Source organism: Acomys russatus, chromosome 2 (assembly GCF_903995435.1).
Source record: "Acomys russatus chromosome 2, mAcoRus1.1, whole genome shotgun sequence".
In the NCBI taxonomy this organism is placed as follows: Eukaryota; Metazoa; Chordata; class Mammalia; order Rodentia; family Muridae; genus Acomys; species Acomys russatus.
Genome location: NC_067138.1, coordinates 55334993 through 55347946, shown reverse-complemented (window position 1 = coordinate 55347946; position 12954 = coordinate 55334993). Strand labels below are relative to the sequence as shown.

Below are 12954 nucleotides of genomic sequence, written 5' to 3'. Positions count from 1 at the left end.
TGAAAACCGCCTTTGCACAGATAATAGCTGGCAAGTTCATCTATCCACACACATTTAGGAATGTGTAATCTGGAAGTCCAGGGGCCCGGCTTCATTCTCTTACCATAGAGAGTGGCCACCTGGTGTCAGAGGAGGGGAGGGAAGGAAACATGAGAGGCCAACCAGGGCTGGCCATAACCCAGTGTGTGAGGGTTGAAAGCTAACTGCCACAATCAAGAAAGCGGTGGGCCGGGGCTGATTTTCATTGTCACATTTCCTGACTACAGCTCTAGCGCCCAATATGTGAAATGTTACAGCCCCCCTATGGCAGTGCAGTCACTTCACACGGGGAGAGTCGAATGGTGCTCGGCATGACCAGTAGCAAAACCTCATGGGGCAGGCGGGCTGAGACACCCCACATCCATCTGTGAAGAAACACTTGGCAACAATTCTACTGGAGTACAAACACCTGCTTGAGTCTAAGCTCAAAACTCAGCCCTACATTCTGCATCTAAACACTAGGAAAGGCACCTACCAAACACACTCTTAACTTGGTGGTAACCATCTAGCCGCAGGAGTATGGCTGTTAGGCTGCACAGAGACTTACACAGTCCTGACTTTACACAGAAACTAGGAGGAGGCTCAGCTTAGATTTCTTTCTGGATCCTGCCTAGGGCTTTTCTCCATCACAGGAGTTTACCACTTCATTACCAATTTTCAAGATTTTATTTTATTGGCCTGAAGAAACTATATTCATTGCTCAAAATGGTGGTATGTTTAAGGATAGCAAAATCCTATTTACAAAAATGCATAGTCATTACAAACATTTGATGGTTCATTACTTCAGGACATTTACTACTAAATATTCTAAAAGAAACCCACAAAAAATAATATAAGAGAATACTCATTTGGTAGATTGCTGAGATGGGGTAAACACACAGAAATATACAAAGCACCTTCACCCCAGACTCAAAAATATAAAAGCTTCAAACAATCACTGCAATGTCAATCCAGCTTCTCAGAAGGCAAAATACATTATCTAACTCCTTAATCGTTAGGATGCAACTAGCCAGATGAACCAGACTAGGTGTGGCAGACATCAGCAACAGCCAACACAACAGAAGGGACACGGAATCGTTGCCAGTGAGACAGGAAAGACACAGTTATTTTACAGCAGTAGTTTTATTACAATACACACTGACACACAATTAGAGAAGGAATGTTCTGACATTTCTGAGCATTTCATGGAAAGCAAAGTAACCATCTAGGCAGTAGTCACCAATGTTTTTTTTCCCCAAACAAAAACAAGCTTTTACATGCGATAACTCAGGGCAATAGTCTTCTTACTCTTGTCCAGAAAACATCAACTAAAGAAAACGGCTTGTCTTAGCAGGAGCCGAGAAGGGAGGGTTTCCTGCAAGATGTCCAAGTCCTGCCTCGCACCCAGCAACCTAAATGACTGTCATGCTACTTCAGGAGGCTATGTGCTTGGGGACTACATGGAGTCTATTGATAAGGCCAGTGATTATAATGTCACCATAACTGAAAGGAAAGGATAAGCTAAAAAAGTAAGTCCTATATAGTGCTCCTTTCACAAAACTCACTTAAACGGGTAGAGTTGGCATAAACGTTTTAATTCTGTTAGAGAGCACTGGCAACCGTTTGTTACTGTATCTGTAAAAGGGCTCTGCTTCTACACTAACTTAGGAGCACACCATAGCATAGACAGTCACTGGCCCTGGCAGCAGGCACTAGGCTGTCTGTACTTCACAGACAGTTTTGGATCCACCATGTAGAAGACACAAGGAACCTTGACAATTTCCCCTCAACGCCCAAATGTACAAAAGCAATCTAGGGGGGAAAATTAAAACTGCATTTTGAAGAAACTTGCTATCACATTACATAACTTGGGAACAACAGAGGCATAAGCTCCAACACAGCCCTAGTATTCCATATAGAAAAGCACTGCAGAAGTAAAGTTTGTTTAAAAACATTAAAACTCAGATTCATATAAATACAGTTTTGTTTAATCTGTGCAATGCCAAATAATAATTCCATCAGATACTCAGTCTGCTAGGTCTTCACTTCTGGTTGAATCAGTACAAGAATATACACTGTTGCATATACTTTCACATATATGCTTATACATATATAAAATTCAGATCATGAAAATTTGTTTTAAATACATACATTTAAAACCTGTGTCTCTAAAAATAAATACAGTAAGCTGCTTACTAGTATCTAATTCTGAGTTCCCCCACAAGCCAGTCAGAACAGTTTTTACAAATGGCAGGGACCATTAGCTGCCCTTTAACCTACTATGTATAGTAAACACTGCAATGCAGCCGCATCTCAGAGATGCTGTCTCCCAACACAGGTGCAACTGTAGCCGAGGGAGCGACATCTTCACTTCAGCCATGTTCAGTTTCTGCAGTGCCTCTGCTGTCCAGTGGGAGGACAGCATTTCCTAGCGACAACCCCTCCTTCAGTTGACATCAGCTTCTAACAAGGAGTAAGCTGCCATTGCTTTTGATGCATTGTTTGAGGAAGTGACACAACACCGCTTGTGTTTGCCATCGCTCCCAGAGCTCACAGTGAGTGGTGTGTGATGATCCCACTGAGGTAAAGCAGAGGCAGCCCTGGTATCTGAAAGAAGCAATGTTCCCAGGACAGCAGCACAGGAAGGACCTGGGGCTCTGTATGTAAGTGCCACAAAGTAACTCTGAGCCACTGCCAGGATGGGAACACTAGACATCTGACACTGTGGCTCAAACAAGAGAAACGGCAAAATACTCAAAGTAGTTTCTAGAGAAAGGATGCAACTCACAAAAAAAGATGGAGCTAAGTCACTGTTTTACTTTTATATCCCACCCTCACAAAAAATAAAAACAAACAAACAAAAAAACCTTATCAAAATGGTATAGCCAAACCAAGCTGTTTAATGTGCATAATACTTGGCCTTGTCATTGTTCAGAATATAGAAAATTCAGAAATATAGGAAATCCATGATAAGTGCGTGGGAATTTCTAATGCCACTGCCTACATTTTTAAGAGGAAAACTTAAAATCCAACTTCTAAAAAACACAATGGGCTCACAGTTTCAGATTGCTAGTTATGAGTAAAATGTAAAGTTATCTATTCACATACAAACAAGGCCTCTATTTCATTGACTTCAATCTGATTTAAACCTTTGGATACTTCAATCTGCAGACTTCACAAGGTAAGGCTGAAATTTTCAGGTATAAATAAAATATTTAGGTCCATGATGTACTGTAGTTCTGAGAAACCAAATGTACCAAGTATATACAGGCTGACAACATGCCTTCCCTTAAACCCCATGTGCCAGGACCAAGCCACACTTGTCTCTTTAACTTCTCTGGCTGAGAAAATGAGGCGACGACATTCTTCCCTCTCTTCTTTCCTCCCGAGTGTGAGGTCAGAGGCAGGGACTAGGTTGGCCGGTGCAGCTTCTTGGGCGGTGGGGGTGGCATGAGCTCCGTGTCAGGGTCCAGAGGATACTTTCTCTTCTGTCCTTGGGCAGCTGCTGCGCATCTGTCAATGAACTCAAATAGCATCTCCTTGGTGACAGGGTTTGAGATGCTATTGCACACGGCTGAGGACAAAGGTGGGCAGCATGTGAGATAGTTAGCTAAGGCAACTGACTACTACAGGCTGTGGCTCCAGGAAACCCTGGCATTTCACCAATGGGCAGGCAGGCTGCAGGTCAGGCACTTTTCTAGTGGTTACTCTTTGTTGAAGTACTAATTTTAAACAAAAATGTTAAGGAATTTTAATCTAGTACGGCACATCTCATGAAAAATCCACATTCAATGACACTTCTATACAGGAAAGTACACTACAGCGTTTAAGTCCTCTCAGGAGGATGCGCATCTGTGAAATACAACAGCACTAGCCAATGCTATTCAGGGATACAAAGTTTTCATGGCAGCTTCCATCCATATTGTTGTTGTTTTCATATTGTTATTATATATATAATCATTTAGTTTAAGAACACAATAAAATGGCCTAATAAAACATTTTTTCTTAAGTAATTAAAATTTAGAGCCAATACATTTCATTTTATTTATCTATTTGGATCTTTGGAAGTGGGAGAAAACAATGAAATGAACTCATCTTATCTGAACATAGATGCTACTTCCAAAACCACCACTAAGTGTGAAACAGTACCATCTATCTGTTTACTCTTTCCTGCTTCTTATAATCATGATCACCATCAGCAGCTGAACACTAGACAAATAAACAATCTAGCGACCTTTAATCTTCCAGTGTACCTTTTATCTACTTTTTTCCCTATCTCTACTCTCAGTATACTTGTAAACTCAAATGAATTTGTAGTGTTCTTCATAAAAACAACAAACTATTCTGAATCCCCAAGGCATTCTGAAAGATAGCAGGGCAGTTTTTGTTTTAAAATGGTTTTCATTTACTTTCTTTCCATTGTTTGTAAAGTTATTTTAGGAGCTGGAAATTACATTTTCCTTTGCTAATTCAGTTCTTACCATCTGGCAAACAATGGTTTTAATAGTTTTGAATAGATCAGAAATTATCATGGCTTTCATTGTTGCTGATGTTCATCAAGTTAAGCTAGTATACAGCCATCACCCCACCCTTTTGTCCTCTCAGGCCCCAGGGCAGCCCCCCAACTCACGGAGGACAAGTTCTAACAGACTAGAGGCTAACAAGGTGCAGGCTGCCTATCTGCCCATCAAGCAGGGCAGCATCAACAGTACACGTGGGTTCTAGCATCAAACTTCTCTGTAGTTAGCGTGATGGCCACTACTCATACTCACCCATGGCTGTGTTGTAGGCATTAGGGAAACTTTTGTCTATTCTCTGTCGCATGAAGACCCAGCTGTTGTTCTCAAATTTGCATTCTATAATTTTGTTGTCATACTGTTTTAGTTCTTTTGTCACCTGTTTTAAGAGAGAATTGATGAAAATATTTTAAATCATTTGAAAGGCTTTTTGCTTCCACTATGTGACAGACACATTAGGAAATGCCAAAAACACCTCAGTAACTCTTCAGGCAGAGCTCTTTGTCATCTGAAGTGTCTAATCAAGCCTGAAGATATGGTGCACACTCCCAGTACACATGCTCAGTATCTGACACTTCAGAGTCGTGAAAATGGCTGTCAATATATAGCAATTAAAAGAAGCTAAGCAGAAAGCAGCCACTTCTGGGCCAAATGCAAATATGTTGCCATGGGGACAATGCCTTCAATCCTGTCTGTTTCTCTAGCTTTCAGACACTGAGTACACTGCTTAGGGTTCATCAACTTTCAGAAAGATTTCACCATCTGCATTTCAATGCCAAACCCTAAGAAATTCTATTATATATAAAAGGGCTACATAAAAAACAAACAAGGATCAAATTCAGTAAATGTGCTTCCTAACTATTAATTTTTAGGCAGTTTCCTAATCCAAACCTACTCCTTAGGCTATTTTCCCTTTTCATCCTTCCGGAGAGTATGAATTTAGAAAGGAAACTACTTTGATTTTAGCTGGTGTGTTTCTTGGCTTCTTTACCTCAGATGATTGAATATGGATTACAACATACTCTATCAAAGCCACCAAGTATCCATGGTAACTATGGGAAGTCTAAAAGATATTCCATCAGGCTGGGAGGATGGCTTTCATAAAAGGAACCTAAGCTTATCTGCAGTTTTCCAATCAAATGTCAGTCATGGTAATATCTGAATTCTGTCTTCATCCTTCAGAACTAACAACTCTCTCACACAATATGGTAGATTGTAATCACTAGACTTCATTGACATCATTTGAAATGCTCTCCTTTTTCTGCCCACATATTCACAATCACCTAGGAAAATGAAGGGCTGCAAATTTTTGAAAGCTGCTTTCAATTCAGATTAGGCAGGGTGTGTCTTCATAAAAACTTGTATATTCTCTTCCTTCCCTCTAGGTGAGCATTGCTTTTGATTGGCTCATTTGCATTTTCAACAGGTCTAACAACTAGTCCAAAACCAGGTCCAACAGGCCCAGAATGTTTTAGAGCTGGCTCTGTAAACTTGACTTCCCCACATAAGCGATGCTGTTCAGCAATCCAGCCATTGTGTGCCGGGATGATCCATTCTGTACAGCCTCACTCCTCTGGCGAGCAGGAGCCCATCTCCCTTTCTCATCATTTTTGTGTACGTGCAGGGCAACTCGTTCAATCTAGGCACCACTTCTGGGTTATGCCAAGTAGAAGTTGTTCAACAGAAGTCAGTCTCTAAATCTTTCAAAGTCTTCATTTTCTAATCTCTAAAAATATCAAAGGACTTTGTAATGTACTAGGCCATAGGAAGAAAGTACCAGACTAGTAAACATACAATGTACAGACCCAAAGAAGATAAGTAACAAGGAGGACCCAAGGGAGGATGCGTAAATCTCACTCAGAAGGGGAAAGAGAATAGACAGCAGAAGTGGTAGATGAGAGGGAACAAGGTAGGAGAGGGCGCTCAGAAAGAAATGAGAGTAGAGATCAAACCTAGGCAAGGGGTAGGGGGGTAGGAGGACAGAGGGCCTGCAGAGAGAAGAAAACCATGGGTGGAGGCATTCTCTGTGACACAGGACAGGGCAGGCTTCTGGGAGGATATGGCGGTGACTCTAGCTGAGACTCCTGGGGACTGAAGAGAATACCCTTCAACTAGACAACCCACCAACAAAAACTTTGACACAAAATGTACCCTACCTACAAGATGTGCAGGGATAAAGACAGAGCAGATAGAGCAGAAATTGAGGGAATGTCCAACCAATACCTGGCCATCCTAACACCCGCCCTATAGGAGAGGTCCAATCCTTGACACTATTAGTGATATTCTGTTATGCTTGCAGACAGAAGCTTAGCACAGCTGTCTTCTGAGAGGCTTTACGCAGCAGTGGATCCAAACAGATGGGCAAAGACTCACAGGCAAACACTGAGTGAAATGTAGGGAGTCTTGGGGGAAAATGGGGGATGGATAGACTCCACAAGAAGACCAACAGAGCCAATTAACCAGGGCCCAGAGGGGCTTGTGGAGACTGAAGCACTGACCAAGAACCATGCATAGACCCGACCTCCTTCAAAAAAGTAGCAGATGGGCAGCTCAGGCTTCATATGGGTCTCCTAGTAAGGGGAGTGGGGTCTGTCTCCAACATAGCCTCAGGTTGTCTGCTTTTTGGTCATTTCCCCCTGGTGGGACTCTTTAGCAGGCCACAGGAAAAGAGGATGTGTTCAGTCCTGATGTAACTTGAGGAGCTGGGGTGGAAGAGGGTGCCCCTTTTCTGAGGAATAGGGGAGGGAGGAGCGGGGTGGGAACAGGAGGAGAGGAGGGACTGGGCTATGATTAGGATGTAGAAAGAAAGAAAATAGGGGTATAAATATCACTTGGAGATCCGGCTTTAAATTCTTTTGGGTATATACCCAAAAGTGAGCCTGCTGTATCATAGAGTGATTCAACTTTTAATTTTCCAAATAACTTCCATACTATTATTATCCAAAACGGTTAAACCATATCACATCCCTAACAGTGCATCCTTTGATGCTGGCCATCATGGCAGGCGCCAGATGTTACAGTACTATGGTTAGTGACTGACTGTGTGTGCTCATTGGCTGTACACTTTTTTCTGGAAAATATAACCCTTCTGCCTTTTGAGGAGTAGGTATTGAAAGCGGGTCTACTTTGTGGCCTAGGATGGCCTTGAACTTCTGATGTCCATCCTGGTCTCAGACTTGTGATCTACCTTAGCCAAGTGCTGGGATTGCAAGCCTTTATCAGTATATCCAGCTGCATTTGCCTACTTTAAAAAACATTTTCGTTAGTATATGTTAACTATAAAAAATAATGCGTTTCAGCCAGAGGTTTTTATTTGTGCACATGACATATCTGACCACAGGCACTTCTCCCATTCCCTTCCCTTGTCCTCCTAATGGACTATAGGGCAAGAGATCGGAACAGATTCCCTTTTACTCTGATGTCTTTCCTTGCTGGAGTCCACACAAGAAAAAACCTGCCATACTTGACTCCACTTCACGATCTACATATCATGCTTTTTGTCTATTCACCTGCGCACGCACACACACACACACACACACACACTCTCTCTCTTTGTTGTTTTAATAGGAAATAATAAAGCACAACTGAAAGAATGCAAAATTAATAAACATTAATATTTAATGACATTAAACACTTTACTTGTTTTGTACTTTTTTGTTTATTTTTTAAATTGGCTGCCTATATTTTAATCAAGGATTTGTTAATATTGAATTTTATGTTTGAGCATTAACTCTCATCAGATGGTGATTTGTAATTTTTCCACCATTCTATAAGCCACCTTTCTGCTCCGATGATAAGCAGAGTTTTAAAGTTCGATGTCCCTGTTTATTTTTCATTTTGCTGACTGTACCAAGTTACAGCTAGATCTTTTCCTAATGTGTTCTCAGTTTTGCTTATTTGTTTTGTTTTTTAGTCCTTTGAGGCTTAATAGTTTAAGGTCTTATGCTTCAGTTTTAGTCAATTTTGGAGTTAATGTCTTGCACATATGGGGCAGGTTCCATGATCTTTCCCTGCGGTGTAATCTTGCAGCCTCTGTGGAATACCCTGTCTGTATGCCAAGGACTTATTTCTGGGCTCTAGTCCACTGACTGCTCTAGTTGTTTTTGCTATTGTTTGAGATAGAGGCTTCCTATATAGCTCAGCACGCCCTCAAATTCATGATTTTCCAGTCTTACTCTCCCATGTACTATGAGGTCACAGGTGTGTGCTAGCAAGTCTGCCTTGGCGGGAGGGGGGATGGGGGGGCTATTTCACTAGTTCCTGTGATCTACTTGTTTGTGTCAGAGATGAAGCATGCTATTTAAACCACTGCAGTTCTGCAGAGAAAGCCAGGAGTGAGCCTTCCAACTTTGCTATTTTCCAGCTATTTGGAATTTCTTGAGAGACCATAAAGATTCTAGTGCAGCTCTTCTACTTATGCCAAAGGCACGGTTAGGGTTTTGATGAGGTTACACAGCTTCTCAAGATTGCTGTAAGTTCTATGGATAGACTGATAGCATTCAACAGCTTTTCCTTTATTTGTATCTCCTTTTATTTCTTTTAACAAGAAACACTGCTTCTTTTCTTTAAGCAACTTTACAAGTAAACACTAAAGAGAATCATGCTGGCATGAAAAGGTACACTCTGAAAACAGCTGTCAACCAAATTACATCTTTGGCACTTTAGAAGCATGCTGACTAACAAGCTAGTTACTGGCTAGCAACTGTAAGTTAAGTATCACACAACTCATCACTCTTGTGTGCTCAGTATCAGACTTCAGCAGTATTATTAACTATGTTGTAGCTCTTGGCCAAATATTAGCAATTTGGGAAAATTTTTCCAGAAAATGCATACACTTGCCATGACTAACTTAAGTTCATGCCCATATTCAACAAGAAATGGTGTTCTTCATTGGTTCCACATTGCGTTCCCGCCACAGGCAGGTTGCAAGGTATATATTTGATTGTGTGGTAAATATATTTAACTGGTAAAAAACATCCCTCATATGTGCACAAACTAAAGTTTTCAATAATGGTCACATAAGAAAATAATGGGGTACAGAAGAGTGAGTTAATTTTAGTATCCATATTCATCTTAAGACAATTACATAGTATCACTGACCAAAAGAGGACCCCTGTAGGTAGAAAGGGTACCTGAGTTAATGAATGCTTCAATATTTATAAATTAGAATTTCACACTATGTTCACTATTATATTGAGTTTATTTAATAATCTGAATAGGATCACACTACCAACTCACACAGGCCATGCTAAATGTTGGCAACTTGCAGAAAGTGGATGAAAATAGTTCTATTTGTGGTGGTACAACAGAGGCCTGCAGCTAGCTGCTCTGCTGGGTGGCCATATCAAGTGAACATCTTAGAGACAGGCTTCTGTTTACTCTGAAGCCATTAACAACAACAAAACCAAAATACCTACACACAATAAAAGCTATTAGGAGTTTCTTCTTTTTTTTAACATTTAATTTGGAAAGATGTAAGATTGAAAGAAAAGTATTTCCTATTTTCTTCTGCCACTTTCTGTTAACATTTATATTTTATTGATCAGAGTATAGCTACCAACTCTAAAAGAAGTTAACACTGATATAGCATAAACTAAAGACTATCAGAATTTCTATGTTGTTTGAAATTCCTGGGCTTGAATTTCATGTGGAAGCCACTTGAATTTAATTGCCATATTCTAGTTTCTTCTAGCCTGTGGCAATTACTCAGACAGTCCTTGGGTATTTTTCCTACTTGTTTGTTCATTCATTCACTCACTTACTTACTTATTCTCTGTCCTCAGGTGTCCATCTTTCTATCTGGATCTGGAACTCAGGCTGGCCTTGTGTCAGGTACCCTTTCCACATTAGTCCTCTCAAGCACAGGATTACAGGGAAGCATGAGCCACCACATCCACGTCCCTGGACACTTAAGAGTACCACTGAGATATTTCAAGAATGATGCTCAAATTAGAATTTTTTCCCCCGGTGTTTTCTCATGATAAAGAATTTCTGGGTGTGGCAAGGAGTGCCCTTCTGGTCTTACTGCTCTATACTAGTTCACTGTACCACTAGTGACAGTATGTCTGATTACTTAGTCAAGGAGGTTATTTGTAAGGTTTCTTCTTTCAGTACTCTATTGATTGCTGTGAGTCATGTGTCTAGTCTGACTTCAGAAAAGGAAATAAAAGTCTACTTCTTGAAAAAGGGCCTTAAAGAATATGTAGTGTTCATTTATTTTACTTATTTTTTTTTAATTTATTTTTATTTTATGTGCATTGTATGTCTACGGGTGTCAGATTTTGGAGTTACAGACAGTTGTGAGTTGCCATGTGGGTGCTGGGAATTGAACCCGGCTCCTCTGGAAGAACAGTCAGTGCTCCCAACCGCTGAGCCATCTCTCTAGCCCTATTTTACTTATTTTTAAACTTCATATGTATGGATGTTTTGCCTGAATGTTTGTCTCTGTGTATCACTTGTATGCTTGGTGCCAGCAAAGATTAAAAAAAAAAAAAAAAAAAAAATGGAGTCAGATCTCCTGTAATTGAAGTTACAGAGGGTTGTGATCCACCATGTGGGTACTAGGAATCAGACCCAGGTCCAGCAACATGTCTGCTCTGGCAAGGAATCATATCCAAAGACCTTCTGGGTCTATGTTATCTGCAGACATAGTCTGGATTACAGTATGATCTGGCTGAAATACAGCTATGCCCTTAGTATATACCTTCCCAAACAATGGAGGGAAGTTGAATTTATAGAAGAAAGCAGCCATGTTTGAAAGTAATGTTTAATTGAGGAGCAGACAAAGTGATGAATCAGAGAAATATTTGACAGGATAAGTCAGACACAGGATATGCCCAACTCTCATAAGAACAGGAAAGGAAAGAGAGGCTACTTAAGAGTAGTGCAGGAGGGAGAGAAGGAGGGAAGGAGGGAGGGAGGGAGAGAGGGGGGGGGATTTCTTACCTGGTCAGTTTTACAGAGACAACTTGCAGAGAGAACAAGCTAGACATGGGTGAAGACAGAAGGAGCCAGAGAATGAGAAGCAGCCAGAAGACAAAACACACTGCCAGAATTAGTTTGAGGAGAGGATTCAGAAGGGGCTAGAAAGGCTTGGGAATCGCTCTTATGTCATCCCCTCTTCTGGGGAAATAAAAACAACATTTACAGTTAGAGAGAGAAGAAAGGTCAAGGACATGGGAGGAGCACTGCCAATGTAGTTCTAGTTTGTGCTTGGAGGCTATCTACCACCTTTAGTGGAGTTAAACTAAAATGGTTACTTTTTCTTTTCTAAAGATGTAACTCTACTTCTTGATAATTTAAGTTTTACCTATATAACATGACTAAGGAAAAATTTTAAAAAGCATGTGAAGAAAATTAACTAAAAAATCTTGGTTTTATGATTTTCATTTACTTTTTAGTATTTATAGTCAGAAAGAATAAAAACTCAGAAACGAAATGATAGGCTTTTCATGTGGTGTCGAGGGAACTGAATGAAGCTGATTTCCTTTAAGAACTACTTTATTAAGAGTAGGGCCGTGATTGCTTTTACAAAAGACACATATCTGCTGGAGGAAGGAAGACACCTGCAAGCTACTGCTTTAAGAGGCCAGAACCTTTGGGCCTCTGCTAGTATCTACTGTCACTTGGGCCTCTACACTGAACTGCATTTAAGTGTGACCTCTGCACTTGTTAGGTAGCAACACAACAGCTGGGAATGTATCCTCACCAGGCCTTAAGAGTAAAATTGTCTACCAGAGTAGACAATCGAAGAGCAAGAAGTTATAAATTCTATTGTTTGTCCTGAAGTCATTATACACAAATTACAACTTGAGGGTATGAAATTCACATTAAACTACACTTTAATACTTTTCAATAAACTCAAAGCATGTTCACTATTGAAAATGTAACCAACTGGTATATAAAATCATTGGAGAGGTCAACTGCAACATGATAGCAGTGGTGTCTTTTATTTTCTTCTCTATATTTGCTAATATTCAATGTTTCTGTACTACATTGTTTAACTATATTTTTTTTCATAATAAAAACTTAAAATATAGCAGAGCGCAGTGGTGCACACCTGTAATCCCAGCACTCGGGGAGGCAGAGGCCGGTGGATCTCTTTAAATTCGAGGCTAGCCTGGTCTACAAAGTGAGTCCAGGACGGCCAGTGCTGCACAGAGAAACCCTGTCTCGAAAGAACCAAAACCAAACCAAACAAACAAAAAACCCAAGCCCAAAACCAAACCAAAAGATAATAATGATCAGGCTAGCTTTTGAAAAAACCCCCAAGAGGCAAGCAGTTAATCGGAAGACAAATCCTCAGTTTCCAACTACAGTGAAGACCAAGAGAAGATGCATAAACTTCCAGGAAAGCACACGAAGGCTGCAGTCAGCCACAGGGGCTGCAGTGCTGGAGGAGTGGGGGGGACTTGCAGCA

At 40.7% G+C, this 12954-nt stretch overlaps 1 protein-coding gene across 3 annotated transcripts in view; it reads right to left on the bottom strand.

The window, feature by feature from the left end:
- Positions 1 to 1802: 1802 nt before the first annotated feature.
- The window catches only part of Rngtt (RNA guanylyltransferase and 5'-phosphatase), a 225192-nt gene continuing 214040 nt past the window's right edge, over positions 1803 to 12954 (bottom strand). For 2 of the 3 annotated variants that reach the window (XM_051161338.1, XM_051161346.1), the window contains 2 exons: positions 4791 to 4914; positions 1803 to 3592 (listed from right to left, as the gene is read on the bottom strand). In XM_051161338.1, the coding sequence (XP_051017295.1) occupies positions 3429 to 3592; positions 4791 to 4914 (288 nt within the window). In that variant the 3' untranslated portion in view covers positions 1803 to 3428. The remainder of the gene's footprint in view (positions 3593 to 4790; positions 4915 to 12954) is intronic. The other variant, XM_051161361.1, reaches the window with a different exon arrangement.